The 21,344-nt window shown below is 43.2% G+C and overlaps 1 protein-coding gene across 1 annotated transcript in view; it reads left to right on the forward strand.

Moving 5' to 3' along the window:
- Positions 1-21,344, forward strand: part of MTHFD1L (methylenetetrahydrofolate dehydrogenase (NADP+ dependent) 1 like) — a 164,690-nt gene that overhangs the window by 112,975 nt on the left and 30,371 nt on the right. Inside the window, exons 25-26 of the mRNA XM_073219755.1 lie at positions 6,585-6,692; positions 8,870-9,022. Of these exons, the coding sequence (XP_073075856.1) occupies positions 6,585-6,692; positions 8,870-9,022 (261 nt within the window). The remainder of the gene's footprint in view (positions 1-6,584; positions 6,693-8,869; positions 9,023-21,344) is intronic.

Consider the following 21,344-nt stretch of genomic DNA (forward strand, 5'->3'; position numbering starts at 1 on the left):
CTGTCCATTTTTCCTCACCAAAAAAAAAATTAAAAAATTTAAGTGTCTGCTGGCCTAGAATTTGTAAAGCAGTTTTCAAGAAGGTATGCTGTCTAACTCCACATAACTCGGCTTCTGTGAACATAGGTTGCCATATCTGCTAAATGGGTCTAATGAAGCACCACATCCTCCAGCTTACATTATGGTGTCACTCAGCTCGGCTCAGTGTCCATACTCAGTGCAAGGGACCCAGCAACCTACAACTGGTCAGTTACTTTCTAAAGCTGTGCTACCTCATATGGTAACCACTGGTCACAAGTGGCTATTTAAATTTAAGTGAACTAAAATTCCTTTCCTGAGTTGCATCAGTCACATTTCAACTACTTAATAGCCACACAAGGCTAGTGGCTACTCAACTGGAAAGTAAGAATATGAAACATTCCATCATCACAGAAAGTTTCCATTGGCAGCTCTGTTCTTGAGTATTTCAGTTTCCTGAGTATACATTTAAGAAGTTTGGGAGGGAATTAATGTAGAATGTGTTCATAGTTACATCCTGATCAAGGTGAAGCTTTAACATAGCATTAGTTCAAAAATGATTTAAAATGCTAGTATATACACCAAGCTTTGTAAAGTAGCTTATGTTAAGCAATTATGCATAATTCAGATAGAAGAGTCACTTTTTCCAGAATAAGCTTTGTATTTGCTGCCATTCACACCTTGTGCCTTTTTCTTTGTGTGGAATAATCTTTCTTTTCTTTGCTTATTAAAATCTTTCATGTCCTTCAAGCACAGTTCAAGCTCCTTTCTATGTCCTACCAGCGTTTGCCAATTTCTGTGTCTTCCTCTGCCAACCATAAGAGTAATGTTTGTGCAGGTCCTTTAACACGTTCTCTGCTGTCATACTTGTTAATTGTGTCATCAACCCCCCCATCAGACAGACGTTCTTTGTACACCACATCCCCAAAGTTCTTTGCATACCTTGAAAGTACTTGCCATAAATGGTTGTTTATTCATTCAGCACATGCCTGTGTGCAAGCCACTACCCTAGACTGTAGGGATATAAAAATGAATGATGAGGTGAATAAATAAGTTCATAAATATTTAGAGAATCGGGGGAAAGCCAGGGATGATTAATGCATAGACATTCATAATGTATTTATTTTATAAAAACTATCATTTAAAACAGAACAATGCAAGTGAATATCAAATTCGCATCAACAATATTGGACTTAACTTGGCTTTGTTTTTTTTCCTTTAAAGATTACACTTCTCCCCAAAATCGAGCAGAGAAACAGTAAGAAGTTCCTTGCCTGCTGACACAGTATAAACATTGTATGCAGCAGTAACTACCTTACCAGGGCAGTTTTTAGTTTGTATACTAAGCCCAAGAGATACGTTAACAGATATTCTTCTTTATTTATTTACTTGTACATGTGAGTGAAAAAGAAAAAATGTAGAAGGCTCAAGAGAACATTGCTCTTGGGATTCTAGCTGCGGAGCTGAGGCTCTTTATTTATTCAGCATGGGGCTGCAGGACACACACCAGGACTTGATTCTCTTAGGCCCACGATGGATAGCACTATACATGTCGAAGCTGCTCGAGAAGTACCCCATCTTCTCCAGGGGTGGTGAGGCCAGGGCTGGGGTGTCAGAGAGGTGTGGGTAGGTAACAGTACCTGCCAGGAAGCACACGGCTCTCTCACCTGAGGATAAGAGGAAACGAGGTGCCCTACTGGGACTGACCATGGCCCCTTCCCGTTTCCCTACACTGCCTCTGCTTGGGTCATCCATCATGTGGGAGTGGTTGCAGTTTTCCTACAGGAAACAAAACCACACTACAGTGGTCACAAAGTCAGCCTGGCACCTGCCTTGGAATTCCCAAAGGACTTCCAAGTAAACATTAAAAAGGAAGGCAGTTTAGTTATTAACAAAAAATATATATTTCCTTATGCCCAAAAGAATTGGAAGTTGGGTCTGGAAGAGAGATTTGTCAACACATGCTCATAACAGCACTTTTCAGAATACCCAAAAGGTAGGAACAACCCAACTGCCCAATCGATGGATGAACAGGTTAAAAAAAAAGAAAGTGTATCCATGCAATGAAATATTACTCAGCCCGAAAAAGAAAGGAAGTTCAACCACACGGTACAACGTGGAGCTCATGCTGGATGGAATAAACCAGATGCAAAAGGACAGATACTGTGTGATTCCACCTCCGTGAGGTGCCTGGAGTAGCCAAATCCATTAAGACAGGAGGTAGAAAGGTGGTTCCAGGGGTGCAGGGAGGGAGAGACGGGGAGCTGGTGTTTCATGGGCACATGGTTTCAGTTTTGCAAAATGAAGAGTTCTGGAGGTTGGTTTTACATGTAAATGTACTTAACAGTACATAACTGTATGCTCAAGATGGTAAATCTCAAAATATTTCTTGAGATATTTTCATGCTTAAAAACTAATAGTAAATCAGTTAAATAACCACTCTTCATTGATTCCTTTATTTGTCATTTACTATCCCCTTGTTCACACGTGCATTTTTCTTTAATGATTAACTTAATAGAAAAGGCACTGACTTCTTACTTTCAAGTCCTAATCTAGAGGTCAGTGACCAGTGCATTCTACTCATTAAATATATTACAAGTAATAATATCTGTTTGGTTGTCATTTTGTTTTACTCCCAGAGAAAACATAATTCTCTTAGTGCATCGACCTCACTCCCTGCAGTGATGTTGCTGAAGGCTAGTGTAGTGGGACACTCGCCGCTCACTTTTCTCTGCATTGCTTCAATGCTGTCCGTAAAACCATGCACACTGGAGGATTCACGCCCGCATCTTTGGAAAGAGGAAACAAATTCAGAGAGATACACAGTTAACCAGATATCGGAAGGGGCCATGTTCTTTCTCTGCCCGCCCTCCTGCAGCGGCCCCAGCTGTTGTGTCCATGGAGGGCTGGAGTGGCCATGGTGGGGAGGATGGGGAGGCTGCCTGTCCCCAGGACCCAGGAGGACTGCACTGCCTGGGGAGCACACCATGCTGACAGCTGACCCCTGTCAAAGCATGCTCATTGTGCTTGCTGTGTGGGTGCTAGAAATACCTTCTAACACCCTTTTAACTTTTCTTTCTTAAAAAGCATTGCTCATTGCAAGCAAAATTTATTGACCTGCAGAGCAGAGACCATATTAGCTTAAGTGCAGTGTCAATAGCAGTGCCCATCAGCCAATGATGCCGACAGATGAGTCGCAGACTCAAGGGAAAAGGTCCGCTCTCACTGTGGGCTTCCGCCATCACCACCTGGACCTCCTTAGGATCTGTGGTAACTTTTTGCCACGTGGAACCCTTGCTTAGTCAACAGGAAATTCAGAAATATTCATTCATTTGTTCAAAACTGTACGTTGAGGGCCTGCTGTAAACTCCAGGGGCTCACATATCCCCCCGCCCTAAGTGTGCAAGAGGTGGCCCTTGACCTCACAGAGTTTACAAGTCCATCTTCCCCAGCTCATATGAACAGGGACTCTTAAATTAGAAGTAACCCCGAGGTCCTCTGTAATCCAGCCTCAGCTTTGCACTCATGCCATACATAATTCTTTCTGCAATATTCCTGGCACCATACCTGGCTTACACTGAAAGCTCCTGGTGTCATTGTAGTGAGGCATCTCTGGTTAGTACAGTTTTTCCTTAAAAATTGGGCTAAAACTGTTTCCTTCTCATTTCTATCCTTGCTTTACATTCTGCCCTCCTGAAAAATAATGATCATTTCTTTCCAGAATTGAAGTGTAGGATCTTCTCTGATTTCTCCTGTGACATGGTTTACCAAAGGCTCCTTACTGTCCAGTAGACTTCAGTGTCCGCCTGTGATCCTGAACTGCTACCGACTGCATCTCCTCAGGGAAGCCCTGAGACAGAGCTTTGCTTGCAGCCACCCACTGCCAGGCTTGTGACCACCTGGTCCTGTGTATGCCCCAGGCAAGAGTATTACAGGCACACCGGGACACCCCAGAAGAGAAGACACATGTGCTGGAGGAGGACCAGTAAAGACTCCCTGGGGAAGCCAGCCTGTGAGATCCATCTTACAGAGCTCAGGGCATTTAGCCAATGTTGTTCTTTGAAAGCTACCAGGAAAGAGGCATCAAATGTCAGAACCAGGTTTTGTTCTTCAGTAGGCCACGGGGAGCCGAAGATTTTTGAGTTTTTCTTATGTGGGTACATTGCAAGAAGGCTGGACTTGCAGTAGAGGGGAGGCTGTATTGGAAGTGAGACCCGGCTTGGGAAGCTTGCTCATTGTGCTTGCTGTGTGGGTGCTAGAAATACCTTCTAACACCCTCTTAACTTTTCTTTCTTAAAAAGCATTGCTCATTGCAAGCAAAATTTATTGACCTGCTGGCCATTAGCTGGGTCATTAGCGTCTGTACCAGGGCAAGAGCCCACCCTCTCCTGCTCTCGATACTCTCATACTTTCCAGTTTCGCTCATCTAATGGGTGTGAATTGGCTTTTCATCATTTTAATTTGCCTTTCCTTGATTACAAGTGAGATTGGGTGTTCTTTCATAGGTTATTAGTCACTCCTTTTGCCCAGTATTAAATATGTGTCTGTTTCTTGATATGCTGGAGTTTTTTATTCATCCTAGTAACTTATCTTTTGACTTTTAAATATTTACATGTATCTTTTTCCAGGCTGTTCCTTATCCTTTACTTATTTTTAATGTCTTTTTCTATAGAAACTTTTACATTTTTATGTCATCACATCGTCACTCATGTCCTTTAGGGCATATTCTCTGGTTACATTACCTAAGAAATATGTCTACCTCAATAGGGCAAATGAAAGTTCCAAGTGTTTTCTTCCCATGTTCAGAATCATAACTGTAGATGTCATACCTTTGTTCCAGGTTGGATTTATGTGGGTACCTGGTGTGAGGTGGGAATCTAATTTTATTTCTTTCCAGCCAAAAGTCAGTTGGATCATCAGCTCTGTCCCTATTTCATGCACTTCATCTATGCACTACCCCATACTGGGTGAGGTGTCCTTCTGGGTTGTTTCATATCTTCCATTGATTAATTTGTCTAGGCCTGGGCCAGTCCCATATGGGATTAATCAGCATAGCTTTGCAGTGTGATTGATTCTTGGTAAGGCAAGTCCCCTATCTCTGTTCTTTTGGTTTTATTTATTACTGAAGTTATCATACCTATTTATGCCATTACTCTTCATTGTGAATTTCAGAAATGGTTGGCCAAATGCTTTCAGGATTTTTACTGGAATAGCATTGATCTCATAGATTAAATTTGAGGAACTGACATCTGTACAGTATTGTGTCTTCTCATCTATGAATGAACTGTTTCCTCTCCAGTGACTCAGACCCTCTTTTATGTCCTTCAATGAAAGATTATAACAACTTATACCTTCATGCTTTTTCATTAGTTGAAATGTCCAATATTGAAGTTCCAGACCACAGAACAACTCTACAGTAATAAAACCTATGGTAATGAAAAACACATTTTAAAGTAGGTTTGAGTTTTGTCAGACTGGGAAGGTAAAGCTAGCTTTTATTTTCTCCTGTGGGTAACTCGCCTTCCTGTATATATCAACCGTAATTCATGCACATGTACCATTTGCCATTGCCAAGCAGAGTCCTTGAGGACATGAGAGACTTACACCCCTTAATCGACATCATTCTATCAGTGGGCACTTGGTCTAGCAGCTGTTCAATAAACAGTAAATCTACGAGCTGCATTATGCTACGTATTTTCTACCTACAGTAAAATTATGAATGATTTTGTTGAAGGCTGCTTAAATTAAGAATCACTTTATGTATGGCATATTCCTTTCTTAATGGTCCATTCTTCTTCAGATCACTTTCAATATTCTACCAGCAGTTGCATCCAGGTTTTCTATATAGCATTATGGAAGATTTTTAATCTCCTCTCCACGTAGCTTATTTGCCCCTATCTCACCTTCTTGAATATTTCCCATTCTCCATGACTGCTCATAATTTGCTAAAGTGACACTAGTTCCAATCCCTGGTTTTCCCATGAAGTGATTAATCACATCAGCACTGATATTAAAATCTCAACCCATTCCAACCCACACACAAAAATACACTTTGTACATTAACAGACGGTAACTTTCTGTACTGAACATTTAGTAATATCTGTTAACTGTCAATTCACTATGTTATATACCTGAGACCAATATTGTATATCAATTATATTTCATTAAAAATATGTACACTTATTCTTTAGTATTACTATATTCCTTGTCATATAACCCAAGTTGAGTCTCACTTCAAAACCAGCACTAAGCATTTAGTTGGGAGACTCTTGTTGTGATATAAAGGACCATTAAAAACAGTGCTGTGGATAACAGTGAAACTAGATAAGCAGCATTTGATTGGTGGAACACCTCAGGCTTCTTACCTGCTGACTTACCTCTGATCTGAAAATTTCTACTTTGAGAATGATAGAAGGAGGAAAGAGTGTTCGCTCCAAATGCCACTGTTGCTGAGAAGGTAACTTGGTAGGGAATTTTAAGCAATTACAGAAATTCTCACTAAGCTTTCCCTTAATTAGTTAGCCAAACTGAAGTTAACCATTTTGTTGTCATTTGTGTTTCTCCAGCTTCCAATCATAGAAAAGATAAGAACCATTGCCCAGGCTGTGTATGGAGCCAAAGATATCGAACTCTCTCCAGAGGCACAATCCAAAATAGATCGTTACACGCAACAGGTAAAAGTCATGCTTTTAGGGGAAAAAAAATCCATCTTTAGCTCTTGAAATACTCACCTTGACTTGAGGACTGGTATGTATCTCACCAGCTAAACTTGGCTTAATCTACTTTATTGTCTACAAAGATTGAATTGATATCCTTGAGAGGATGTGGGCTATAGTTAGAACACTGTGGTGAGGATGTATACCCTCTGATACATACATCCCTGACTTGTGTGGTTATACATTTCTCTAATATGGGCAATTATCACATCTGTGCTGACCAGTCTTTAGCCCTCCTGCTCAGCCAGGAACATTGAAGATGTCCTTGGATGTGTGTCTCTCAAGTCAGATTTGGGTGATGTCTTCATTTGGGTGCTCCCTCTTCATTGCAGGCCTCTTACTATCTCTTACTACCTTAAAAATGTTAGCATGGTGCCAGGTTAGGCAAACAGCAGTGTGGCACAGAAAGACGGGTGTTTGGTGTTCTTTTTTATATGAGTAGTTCATTGGCTTGATGCTGAGATTGCCCACCAAGGTTGAAGGCTCCACCATCTTCTTCCTCTAGAGAGGAGTCAGCAGCACAGTCAAGTCAGCAAGCAGCTGTAAAAGGTGGCTGTGATTCCGCAGCCCAAGCTAGTCCCATAATGGCCATGCTTAATGTGTTCCATTGCGCTGTGTTCAGCCACCCTGGCCAAAATGACCGGATGCCTTAAATGTCCCATCCAGTTCCGGGTGATAATGATAGAAGTCAGAGCACTTGAAGGGCTTGCTATCAAAAGAGCTGCATTAAGAGTATGATTGATTTTCTTTTTTGGTTCCCCAACTCCTAAGTCCTCTATGCCAAATATGACATTTCCTTAAACACTGTCAATGCCAGCCATAGTCATCCCCCAGTTTGATAAGATAGTCAACAACTCATTTTTTTCTGAGAATTTTCCATGTATGCTCTTGGCTATACATAAAAAAATGAATAAATGATTCCCAAACATTGGAATTGTTCTGTGGTAAAATTTTCACTCACATACACTGAAATAAATAATTTCATTGTCATATGAGTTTTTTTCCATGAGTTTTTAATAATACTTAAGGACTATCATTTATTGTAAGATTAGATCCTTCTTTTATTTGGTGTTAAAAAGTTCTTTCTCTTCTGAAGTAGTGATGATATGTGGCATATTGGGTTTGTTTGTTTTTTAATAGCCCTACTCGCAAAATATTAAATTGGCAGAGCTGTATCAGTTCATAGTATGATTTCAGTATTGGACTGACCTCTGAAACCCAAAATTCTGGGCACCATTTCCAAAGAGCAGTTGTGTTTGTCCCCCAGCAGAATTCTGATGAGTGTATAAGAGAATGACAGCATTTCAGAAATAGCCCCACCCCCTCAGACTGATAATAATCTAAAATCTTCAAAATAGTTTCAAGTTGAATCATAAGAAATTCTGTATGAGTTATCCCTGAAGACTGCATTCCTTTTGTTGCTGTCTACCGAGGGAATATCCCTTAAAAGTTATGTGTCAACTATGTGGTTGCCGTTAATTAGCCAAGTCTCTAAAGAGGCACTGTGTACCCTTTAATCAGAACCAGGCTGCAAGGACACTGTCCTTTTTGTGAGACACCGCATGTGGCTTCCTGCCCTTTCACCTTTGGAACTCTGGGTCAGGCATCGCCTTTGGTCCTTAAAAATAAGAGGCTTAAATAGTGACTTCATCTTAGTTCATATAATGTAATCACAGATCAAATAGCCATGATTCATAAACCAACACAAAGGAACCCTTTGCTTCCTGGCAGCCTCCAAGAATGAGTGAACAATGTGACTAAAAGCCTCATTACACAGCCTTTCTCCTGATTACCTTTCTGAGTCCTGGATACTAATACCCTTGGAAAATGTTCTCTGCAGCTGCTGCTGGGGCCGCTCTGCCTGAAAACAGCCACTTACCCAAACACACACATGATGCCACCCTCCCTTTCGGCACCCTCTCCTTACTCAGTAATAGACACCCGCTGCCTGCCAGGTGATGGTCAAGTAAAGATGAGTTTTTGCTCAGTCTTCTTGCTCAGTGAACAAGCGGTAACACACACCTGCTGTGTGCCTGGATCTTAGCCTCCTCCGGGGTTATTTGGAGTATAACTTAAACATGTCAAAGAGACTAATACTTACACTCAGTGAACACAGTCTCTTTCCTTTCTTACAGGGTTTTGGAAATTTGCCCATCTGTATGGCAAAGACCCACCTTTCCCTGTCTCACCAGCCTGACAAGAAAGGTGTACCCAGGGATTTCATTTTACCCATTAGTGATGTCCGGGCCAGCATAGGCGCTGGCTTCATTTACCCCTTGGTGGGAACGGTAAGTAACATTCCCCAGAAACCTTCCCCAGTCTCTGTTGTCATGATGTGTTAAATCCTTACTCTCTGCCAATTCTTTTGCAGATAAGGTGTTGGGAAGTGAGCAATAGTATATACTATTTTTCTAAACACTGCCGCTATGAAAAACCCTTCTGCCGTTGTGGTTTGGACTTTCCTTTTTTTTTTTAGATCATGTGTTCAGGATCCCTTGAGTCATAAAATGGATTCCTCTCATAGAACATGCTGAGTATAACTTGGGAGAATTCAGTCTGCTATTTAAATGGTAGAATGGCTTAATATAGTATTTCTGGACCCACTTCACATCCCTGCACTCAAAATGATTTTACTGCAGGGGGATAAAAGGAGCGTGGCAGTCAGGACCAGCCCCCAAAAAGGCTAGGGAACTTGTGTTTGAGCCTCTACGCTCTTTCTCAGCCCATCAAGTGGGAGGCTGTGCCTTAGAAAATGAGCTAATCACATGAGTAATGTTGGCTGCTTTACATTGTTGTGATGGGGCTGCACTGCTTGGGATGATTATTATGTTATTTCAGGTTCTCTATGTGCAGAAAGGAGAGAGCAAAGAAATGAAAATGTTATCAAAGCACTTAAACTCCATGATGATGGGCTTTCGATCTAGAACGGAAACATCTAAATCATCATTGTGGTGGTGGTGGTGGTGGTTCTGACAATTTGATCCAAACCCAAACAGGAAACATTATAACACATTTTTAAATAAACCATGTGGTTCTATTGCTACATAAGCAAACAATGGATAGGCAAAAAGTATAGAATTCTTGCCCTGATATTTATATGTTTCAACTAGTACTGGGCAGAATATTTCCATTAAGCAGTTTTTGAATGCTTACTACATGTGAGGCACAGAGATACTAGAGGAGTCAGTGTGAGGAGCATAGGTTTGAACAGCAGAGGCATCTAGAAAGTGTGTTGTGTGTGCTCTAAATACCCTTAGAGCCCAGGGCTGACACCAGTTACTTCTGCCCAGAGTCAGGGGTGAGGGTGGAAGAAAAGAACAAGAATGCTTCATAACAGGTCCAACCTCTGAATGGGGGGAACTGAATTTCAACTCAAAAGCACAAAAATACATTCCCTCCGCAGAGCAGTCCAGTGTGTGGGAGTTGGACCAGGGTTGGGAGACTGAGAAATGGGGTTGGGATTATAGGGCACGGTCTCGACTGTCATTTTTCCCCGTTTCCACTGGGGAGTCACTAGAGGGTGGTGTTTGTGTTTGTTTAGGTTTTTATAAAAAGGAAAAGAAGAATGTGGGCTGATTTGCATTTTAGAAAAACACCTCTGGCAGCAATGTGGAGAATGTTTAGCGGGCAGAGAAGCAGACGCTGGGAGACATCAGCCAGTCCAAGCTCATCAAGGCCAGCACTGTGGCCACAGAAGTAAATATGGAGAGAGAGGTGCATTTGAGACATGTTCTTGGTGGCCGCCGCCCCGTGGAGTTCCCAGGGAGGAACACGTCCCGCTGACTGGCTGGGGGTGCCGTCCGTCACAGAGGGACACGGGAGGAAGGCAGAGCGGTGCTACCAGAACAGGCCTGGCTTGGACACAGATCTGGAAGGGCTAACAGGATATATAAAACAGTCTGTGGATCTATTAGAAATTCAGACAACACTCAGTGGAAAAAACAGAAAGGTCTTGGTAGTGTTAAAAATACAGGTGAAGGCAGATGTTGAACAGCGGAGAAGCAAGGATAAGCAGGAGAGAAACGAGAGCAAAGGGCGACACTCTCTCCAAGAGCAGCTACGCTGAGGTTGCTCACTGAGGAGCAGGAGCCCCACAGAGGCGGTGGGGCAGGAAGGCAGGGAAGGGCCCAGGGTGAGCTTCTGGTTTGGGGAAGGGTAGCAACAGTTGGTATAGGGAGAAGGGTTTGAATAAAATGGGTACCGGATGACATTTTGGAAAATGCACAACTGAAGGTAAAAATATTCGGATGGGTATCCTGGGGAGTGGGGCTCAGCGGAGGGGACTGACTGCAAAGGGGCGCAAGGAACTGTTCAAGGTGGGTGGATATACTCTATTTCAATTGTGGGGGTGGTTCCATGACTGTATACATCTGTCAAAACTCACAGAGCTATACACCTAAAAAGGATGGATTTTTATATTTTTAATACCTCAATTCACAAAAACAGGTACTGAGAAGAGCTTTTTTTTTATATTCCTTAGAATGGCCTCAGTGGTAGCAGCTCCTCAGTGCTAAGCCTCCTGGGACAGGGAAGGCCTTTGCTCACATGTGACAGCACAGACGGGAGGTGCAGGCACAGAGAGGGCTAACACCTGGGCACTGGGGGTGGTGAGGTGCCCACACAGAGCACGAACCGGTGGGCCTGGCTGAGGAGAGAGCCTAGCTCATGTCTGTCCTTTCTTGCCCTGGACAGATTCAAACCCCCACAGTGGCTCACTCAACAAATCTCTCAGGTAATGTGTAGAAGGCACTGTGCTCAGGGCTCTGGGGAGCCCCAAAATAGAGTAGCTTTCCTCTGCTGGCAGCTAGTAGAGATAGAAGTGAATTAACAAAGACAACGGTTTGGTATAAAAATTGCGCATCCATAAATGTTAACTAGTTGTTAATCAGTTAATACTCATAAAGTAAAAATCATAATATAATTTAAAACCTTTGGGGTCACTAAACAAATACACATCATGACTCTCCTCGCACCCTAACACTGCCACATCCACAGCCATGTCAGACCAGTTTTAGAGAATCAGAATTCTCTGAGCCGCCGCTCATGTGTGAACACTAGCTCATCCCTCCATCCCTCTGCCCCTCTGACGTATGACTAGTCGGGAAATGAACATGGAACGGTTCTGCCGGCTGGGTTTCCTGGAGCGAGCCCTCTGTCCCCGTGGCAGTGTGTCCACAACGGAACACTGCAGTGAGCAGCAGTGCACCGTGGTAAGGGCCTCCTGAAACAAAGAGTGAGGAGCAGGGAAGGAAGTGGTGCCTGCGTAAAGTTCCTGGAGGCTGGGAACATCGTGGAGGCTTGGCCAGAGAGGTCCGCCTCCTGTGACAGCGGGAAGCTGCAGAGTACCAGGGCAGACGCACTGTTGGTGGCCAGGATCGCCTAATAAGGGCTGGTATTTACTTTTACTTGACCCCGTCCTGGGCCCTGCCAGTCTGCTAAGATGCTTCTAACATTCATCACCCATGTGGGAGATGCTGTATGGTAACTTCCCGCTGAGATGGCCCCGGGAAAAGGGGAATGGGGACATTGCGGGGCTGGCTTTTGCAGGTGGGAACATTCTAGCACAATGAATCACTCTTAATCACTCTACATGTGCTTATTTGAATGCCTTGAAATACATATCCATCTATCTGGTTAGAAAGCCCAAACTGAGACCTCAAAATCAGAAAGCTTCTCAGCATTTCTTCAGTGCTGATTGATTCATTCGTTCATTCATTCATTCATTCATTCGTTCGTTCGTTCATTCCTAGGACATGTAAGGTGTTCTAAATCACACGGAGGTGAACAAGATCTAGTCCTTTCCCCCACATACCTTATAATAGACTCTAGTAAATAAAACCATGCAAGTACAGCATGCTAGGGGCTTTATAGCAAAGGAGAAGTCTCCTCTCGGTGTGTCCTCAAGGGAGGCACCTCCCCCACCACACCAGGCTACTTAGTAGGTCTAAAAGTAGAGAATCTGAACATAGGCAAGTCCCTCCTCAGGCAGTAGACATCTCCAGCCTTGCTATTATGGGGAGATGAGAAATGCCAGAGAGTTCAGTTTCTTTCCCCTCCAGCTTTAGCTTTCTAAATACTTAACTTTTACCTTCCATCTGATAGGCCAAAGTTTTCTCCCATTTAATTATTTTATCAAGTTCTGTTTGGTTACTGCTTTAATTGGTGTTGATCATCACAATACAGTAATGCTAATGAGTACCACTGACTGGGGTAGACTTCACGTGTATATTTCACTTTCCCTGTGCTGTTTCTATAGAAGCACCCTGTACATGGCCACTCAGCTTGTGGACATCTAAGTCCTTTGCTACTATTAATGCATGTATTTGCAGCTTTTTCCATCTTGCTAATTTTTCCTTCCTAAAATAACTGTCTTGTTCCTACTAAGTTCTGTATGTATTTTTCCCTTTCTTTAATGACTTTATATTTATATATTCTTCCCAGCATATCACTGAAAGCTACAAAATAGAATAAGATTCTTGATCCAACACATCGCCACTTAGTACATCTCCTTGAAGAAATAGTTTAGCAAATATAGATCTTTGATGGAAAAAAGAGCACATTTTTTTAAAGATTTTTCAATCCCAGTATTCTAAAGATTACTCTGTTAGGTTAAGGTTCCAAAATTACTTCAAAGCTTAAGGTTTATAGTCTTCAACCTAATAGCTTATAAAACTGCAAAACAATCTTGTGCCAAAAAAAAAATTTAGTAAGTGGTCTTTGTCTTGTGGTCACATTGTTTTGACATTGTCTTCATGTTTTATAATTTACAAGGGCTGTTTAAACATTTGGCAAAAATTTCATGACATAAAAATATTATTATGTAAGCAAAGTATATGAAATGATATTATTGAGAAGTAAGTTACATTCCATATAAAAACAGACTAAAAAGACACCAAAATGTTAACATGGGGCTGTGATAATATGAGTAGCTTTTTCTCTTTACTTTTCTGCTTATTTCAAGTCACTACATTGAACATATGTTACTTTTATAACATGAAAATACAGTAAATAGGGAGATGAATAACTGAAAATACTTGGAAAAAATGTTTAACTGGGGCTAGTCGGTTGTACGGGCGTCAGAACCTTTGTAGCGCAGGTGGAACCTTGCCTGTCCTGGCTGTTTTGCGGAGTTTTAACACCTGAGAAGCTGGGACACCAAAGGAAGGACAGAAGAGCTGGAATGTTCCCACAGGACATGCGCTCCTGAGAGAGGCCTGCTAGTTCTGTCTGCTGTTTGCTAGCCTCACATTCTGCTAAGGAAATTCAAGATGGTTTTTCCATGTTAATTTCTCCCAGTGCTCTTCTTGCCTGAAGTCAGGGATGGAGAGAAGCTGAGAACCTCCTTCCTTCTCCCAGGGTTTTCTTACACAGTGAAGTGTTGTCTCCCCATTGGCCTGGAAAGGTATCCACAGGTGTGAATCCCTAACCGAAGTCCATTTGAAGTTAACTTTCAGCATGTCAGGCTGTTTTTCTTTGGTATCACACTGTGGCTCCTGAAGAATTTAGAAGTCTTGTGGACATAAAGTTCTCTTAGATATGAAGTTTTTGTTGACAAACATAGAGCATAAAATTAAGACACAGTGGTTGCCAAGGATGAGGATCCAGGCTAGATTCCTGGGGTTAAGCAGTCTTGAAGTTCACCCGGAAGGGGTTAAGAAGTCCTACAGCCTGTATATGGTGGTCAGTGCCCATTTGAATGTTTCTGAGATGGGGGTGCAGAGTGGCTCCTTGAAACTGCAGAGCAGTAGACTATTCGTGCTTTCATCTCTCAGGCCAATAAGGAGAGAAAGGCATCTTGCCGGGGGGGACTGGAAGATGCAGCGGCCCAAGCTCCCAGGCTTTCTGGGACGGGAGTTCCCACTGGGCAGCTGCCCCTCCCTTCCTACACCATCCACATGGGCCCCTGCGCTCTCTCTGGAGCAGAGCCACAATGGTGGGGCCTGCACATTATGTGCACGTGTTTATCCTCCTGCTGTGACTGGGCTGGGCTGGACCCATCGACCCATCACACTGTGGAAGTCTGTCCAAGGAAAAGGAGCTGAAAGATCCATGGTAAATCAACAGCTTCTCTAACTGGCGAGCACTGGTGGGGCCCGAGTCCCTCTCTGGGTGACCTGACCCGGCCCAGGTGCAGCGCTGACGGCAGCGCCCAGCTGAACTCTGGAAAGCAGGAAACTGCTGGACTGTCTTTGGGAAATCAGTGATGTCATCCACACTAATGCTGGGTGGAGAGTTACTGGGCTGGAGGAGGGGAGGGGGCCGGTGACAAAGAAAGCCGCGCCCCACCCAGCAAAGTGGTTGCCGTTCTGTTCTTTCTCACGTTTCAGTCAGGCTCACTCTGTTTTCCGTCTGCTCCCTCTACTGTAAAAGTATGCTCTGAATGTTTAGTTTCTACTGGATCCGATTCAGGTCAGTGATGAAGTTATTCTCAAGGTCAGTGGGGACCCTCTGTGCCTTCTCTACTTAGGGACGCGTGGCTATAAACCTGCTTCGCTCGGTTAGGCATGACGGTGAATTAATTCAGATGCTTCAAATCAAATGCATTCCTCACATTTTCCAGAGATTTATGGCCAGTGACATAGTGACAAAATCAAACACCCGCTCCCCAAGCCGCACTTTAAATGCAATGCGTGAGCTGTCATGTAGTGAAGAGCTCATCTTGCTACAGCTCAAGCCGAACTCCATCACCCCAGAACATCCCTCAGAAGCCCACAGTTGATGTATTTCCTACAAAATCACCCACTCCTCCCTTCTCCCTGCCCTCACCCTCTACCTTCCCTACCGTCCCACCCCTACCCCACAAGTAAGCAAAGAAACCCATTGTGGCTTATTTTGTTAAATTTTGTGCAGACGGCCTCCCTGCGTCCCTCCCTCCTTGGCCCCCAATTGCCCCGCTGCCTGCGATAACCAGGCTGTTCTCATGCCCTCCCTCACTTTGCATCCCTGTGTCCTTACACTCCATTCCTGGGGATCTGGTTGGCTCCTTGCCCACCCCCAACCCCTCCCCCCAGCGTCAGTCCCCTTTCCCACTGCTCTTCCTTTTCTCAACATCAGAATTTCCTGCCTTCTCCCAAACAGGCATTTTTCTGGCCAGGCATCCACTCGCTTCCTCTCACCCCGACGGCCCTGCAGCAGGTTGCCGGAGTGCTTTGTGACCACGCCCGCTCCCCCGGGTCCAGAGGAAGCCACATGTGTGTCTGTCCAGTAGGAGGGAGGTCGTCCCTCCTTTCAGTCGGGCATGTTTAGGGGAAAGGAAGGTGGCCTGCAGCATTCTCGATTTCCAGAAATTATGTATCAGATTGATGAGACAGAGGAAGCTCTGTGACTCATGAAAATGATGTTTGCCTTTCTCTCACATAAGGTTATCTAGGTCCAGTCCATTTGTTTGATCTTTTCTCCCGTCGTTTGATGCTTATTTTAGCGCAAATATAAAATTAAATGAAATCAGCCTTGACTGGAGAAATAGGCTGAGTAATAACATTGCCAGATATTTCTATTACTGAGGGAAATTTTTAACCTACTGCTACTAACCCCTACGTGCTAGCTCTGTATTACTTTCTATGAATGCTTATGTGTCCAGCGCTATAATCAGCATATTAGTCTTTGTTTTCTCTGGAGATTGGTAGAATACTGGCCCATTCTCTTCCACTTCCATCTCTATAGCTTACTGTTCTCTCCCCATTTTTAGTTTGAATGCAAAGCATAAAACTGATGATCAAGATACACCCCAATTCAAAACTGCTGAAAGACACCCATAAAATTATCTGGAACTCATGGACTTTGTCTTTATTCCATACCACTTTGTTATATTATGCTTTGATAACCCAGTTTTTTTCTGAGAGACACATAATCAGAAGCAGCTAAGATTTTATGCAAGGAAAATAATACAGACATGATGCCAGCTTTCCAAACTTAATGGCCAAGTGGCCCTGAGAGTTAGTTTGAGGGTGTGGTGGGAATGGATAAACAGAAAGAGAAGATAGACTTAAATCACAAATGTCAGATTTTAAAACTGATGGTGACCTTCAAAAGAAATATAACAATACTGGGAATTCATGGCAGTTTACAGGCATGTCTTCATTAAACTATCCATCCATGGATATCAGATTAATGTTAATATAATAATTAACATATCTCCATAAAATATTTGTGATACACTGCTTGTGAGAGAATTGGTTGTCCCTTAGTCTTTCCTGGGTATTACTGAAAATTCAAAACATTTTATACCAAATCTAATCAAATCTTGTAGTCGTGACAAGTGTTAGGGATTTACTGTATGTTGGATTAAATGATCAAATAAAAGTATTTATTTATAAAGCCCTGGGAGACCCATAATGAAAATCCATAGACATATTGCCAACCCCATGTGAGAATTGCTGAGGTGCCTGCATTAAATATGTACCCCAGGACATTTGTCAAAAAGGTGCCACATTTTGCTAAGGAGGAACCCTAGGGCTGGGACCATGAGTTGCTGCATCCATCATGGACATCAGTCTCTGTTTTAAATTCATCCCATCCCCAGAGATCAACTCTAGAACCTGAAAATTACTTGCCATGCTTCCTTGCACCTTGCAAAATACATCATCCAACCCCCAAATTATCCTTGTCTCTCCTCTGAAGACAGACTTAGTCAAGTTCCAAACCTTCCCCTAGAAGTGCTTTGGGGGGTGGGGTGCCCTGTGACGCCTGCTCACCTCTAGACCTTCTGTTTCTCACAAGCACACCTCTTCACTCGTGCTGTCCACCCCCGAGCTAAAATGTGGCTAGCTTCCTCCCTTCAACTATCTATTCTTTCCTAAGTTGTCTTGCCCAGTACCCCCTGTTCGTCTTGGCCTTCCCTGAGTTGTGACCCTGACTTCAGTTCTGCTGACCTTTCCACAGATGGAAGGCCGGTGTAGAACATACATTGGGGCAGACCAAGTGTGGCCATGGCCTGCCCACTCTTCAGAGAGTAAGGGAATCTGTAAGGAGCCCTGTGCCAGTGTGAGCTCTCCAGTATTAGAATCCCAGGCTCCAGGTCCAGCCTGGAAAAGCAGTCTTCTAAGGAACTGATAGCAGATTCTCAAGTGCCTGCCAGTCTTGTCTGCTCACGACTCCAGCCATTCCAGGTCAGTGCCCTGGCCTTTCTTGTCCAACTAGTTTCTGACCAACAAGACTATAAAACCCGTCCAAATATATTTTCATCAGTGTACTTCCATATGGACTTACAAATCAAACAGGCTTCCAAACTGTGTTGCCTGGCAGTGTGGCTGTATGTGTGGAAACTACATGTCCTCCTTTTGCGTCCATGTATCTCAGTCCTCATTTCAATCCTTCTCCTCCTCTTCCTAACGGCTGTTTTAACCCCCGGTCAGACACTCTTCCAATGCCTTATATAAAGGAGCAGCCCTGGGAGCATAATTAGTGATAAGTGAAAAATGGAAGTTTGGTGTTCCATTAATATTATAGCTTAGGAGATTTTTGCCCAAGAATAACTTAGATTTTAAACATCTTGGTATTTTCTGTTTAAGTCAGTCTATGGGTATTCACCGTGCTGTGTATACTGAACATCAAGACATATAACAAAGCGTAAAAAGTGCCCTCGGGGCAGCAGGATGTTTAGGTAAACAAGGCATCAACAGCTGAAAAATTAAAGTTTGTGCAGTTTGCTTCCAAAAGAAAGTGTAAATGATAAATGCAGTAAAACTTCAAAGAGAACAAAGACCACAGTGGATCTCCTGGTAGGCTGGGTAGGTTGGTTAGAGACCATGGCTTTCAGTGACATATAGGGCTTTGGAGATTCTTTGGGCAGCAAACCACCCTGGCAGCAATCTCCTGGGGGAGGGAGAGCCTGAGCCCAGGAGATCTTTGGGGGCCTGTGCCCAGGCCTGAGTGAAGGTCACGGGTCCAGGATGGGACCAAGAACAGAAGTGGAGAGGAAGGTATGTGTGGCCAGGAGCCAGTAGAAGGCCCTGAAACTAGCAAGGGCTGGAATGTGTGGGAGGAATTCAAGGTGACTCGTGAGGACCTGGGAGGACGGGCGGGAAGGAGCAGACAGCAAGCTGGTGTCGTACGGGTGACTGACAGCAGAGGTCACTGACTGGCCTCAGTTGTTTGAAGTACCTGTTGGACTTGCCTCCCGAAAGTAAAGTCATCCATCAGACGGGGATCAGTTTTGGGTGTTCCAGAGAGAGGTCAGGGCTAAAACTGGGGGAGTTTTTTACATTTGGGTATTATACAATCTCTAATGTCCCTGCAGTTTTTGCATGCCTAATATGCACTGAGGTCACCAAGACAGGAAAGACCCCATCTCCACCGAGACGCCTAGTACTGCAGGGAGGCAGACAAACTAAGATGTGCAAAGTGCTGAAGGTGCCAGGGTGCAAAGCGACACCAAGGAAGGCACGCTGGCCTCTGTGGGAGAGGGCAGTGGTGCAGGGGACCTCCCGGAAGTGCCCCTGAAGAAGAGCGGTTTATGGGGTGGGCAGCAAGGCTGAAACATTCCTGATAGAGCAGTGAGCTGGAGCCTGACCACAGAGCCTTAGAGGCTGTACGTGGGGGTTGAACTTGACCCCAAAGGCAGTGGGTGTGAACCATCAGAAGCTCTTAAGCAACAGAAAGATGTGATCAGACCAAGGCCTAGCAGTCTGTGTGAATGCAGGGTCCCTAGGGGTGTGCAGTGCCACCTCCTGCGTTCCCACCATGCAGGGTCTCCAGACATTGTTTCTAGCCTTTAATGCAAACAAGCTAAACTTCTGGCAGTTTCTGTCACTCAGGCTGTGTGAGCCCTGTTACATGGTGGGTCTTGTACTAGGTAACCAAGAAGGCCAGAAGTGTCAAACAGGCAGCTCCAGGCCAGGTTGAGGGCAATGAGTTGTTTCTGCACTACAGGATCAACTGCAGAGAGGGTGGTGAAGTACTGTTCCTATATCCATTTAGTCATTAAACCTAAACAACTTGGATTCTGAATGGGCTGTTATTTGCTTCAAGTCAAAAGCTTTTAAAGTTGTTTTAAACTACATGACACAAATCAAGAGATTGTCCTACAAATAAAGGAAGTAATCTCTTCTCGGAGGCACCATGCATTATTTTCTTGACTTGTACAAATATTTCCAATCCATTAGAACCATCCACTTTGAACTTATTTGCTGCTCAATTATAATTATTATAAATCCACCAGGACTAGTGACCTGGCTTACCATTATCTTTGCTCTCTCTTTTTTATGGCATGGTTGAGGCTATTTACAAATGACAAATAGTTAACTTGTCATCAAAGCTATAAAATCCCAATGATATGTGAAAACTTCTCTTTAGGAAGTGATAAATCCCACCTACTGCTTGTGTTAAGGGACAGTTTTTAGCTTTGACCCAAAAACTTAAAACAAGGACTTGTCTGCAAAAGGTTAGTTCTACAATCTGAGGACGGTCGGTCCAGCTCCCAGGTCCATGATGTTGTTGGCATTCCATCCTTAGTTTATACGCAGTGAATCTAGCAGATTACTCACTTGTAGTCCTTTATGCCATTTAAAAACAATTTAAAGTATTTTTCACATGGATAAAAAGAAAAGTCATTGCATAGGTAGCTGTTGGTTCTTTATTACTTATAATATCCATAACTGACTTTTTCTTGAAGCTGTTTTGACAGCTAAGAGTTGGTATTTTAATTTTGATATGTTTGTCGTAAAGAATGGAAGGTGCCTCATTTTGGAAATAGAAAAATTTCGGCAGGAAGAGAGAAGAGACACCAATCCCCTAACAATAGGATTCTAATAGGAGATCTATTTGGCTTCTTTCTTTTGCTTTTAGTTCTCCTTTAAGGCATAAGTTGGAACCTTGTACCTTTCTTTAAAATAGGAAGTATTTCAGACAGAAAAAGATAAATGACTGCTTCAACCACATCACTGGAAAAAAAAACAGAAGGTCTCAGGGAGAATAATAATATTAAGTTTATGGTTTAGAACTTCAGGCAGATTCGTCTTGATTTGGACAGAAAAGAGTTAATTGTACAGGGAAACCGTGATGGGGAATCTCTGCAGCACTAAAAACACATATGCCCATAAATCCTTCTCTAGTGCTTCAGTTCATCTCAAGTGCACCGTCCACCCCAACATCCCACCCTCCCCCCTGTGTGATCAACATGCAGACACTGCTATGTGTTATTACTCTGAAAACAAAAACTCTGCCTCCAATAAATAGTTCAGTAAATTTTCACAGATCTACAATTGTAGTTTTCTTTCTTTTTTCTGTATCTTCTTCACTGAGCACATGAGCTGACATCTTCCTCGCCCTGAAATAATCTGTCCTTTTCTCCTAAATGTAATGGGTAAGCCAAAAAAGGGCCATTGAAAGGAGGACTAAAGACCCTAAAGATAGCTTCAGGACCAGAATGATTGTGAATATATACAGTGATTACAAATTCATAATGTTTAATGACTCAGAGAAATAACTCATCTGTTTAGAGGGAAAATAAAGGAGATTCATAATGTCAACAATGTAAAAATGCATAGAAACACAAGCAGAAATAAAGGAATGTTTATGGAATTTATAGTGATAATAAAAATTAGAACTATAATCAGAGCTAATTTTACTGAGCGCTTGCTAGGCACCAGGCAGCATTTGAGCTATCTGAAC

Source organism: Manis javanica, chromosome 13, assembly GCF_040802235.1.
Source record: "Manis javanica isolate MJ-LG chromosome 13, MJ_LKY, whole genome shotgun sequence".
Classification (NCBI taxonomy): domain Eukaryota; kingdom Metazoa; phylum Chordata; class Mammalia; order Pholidota; family Manidae; genus Manis; species Manis javanica.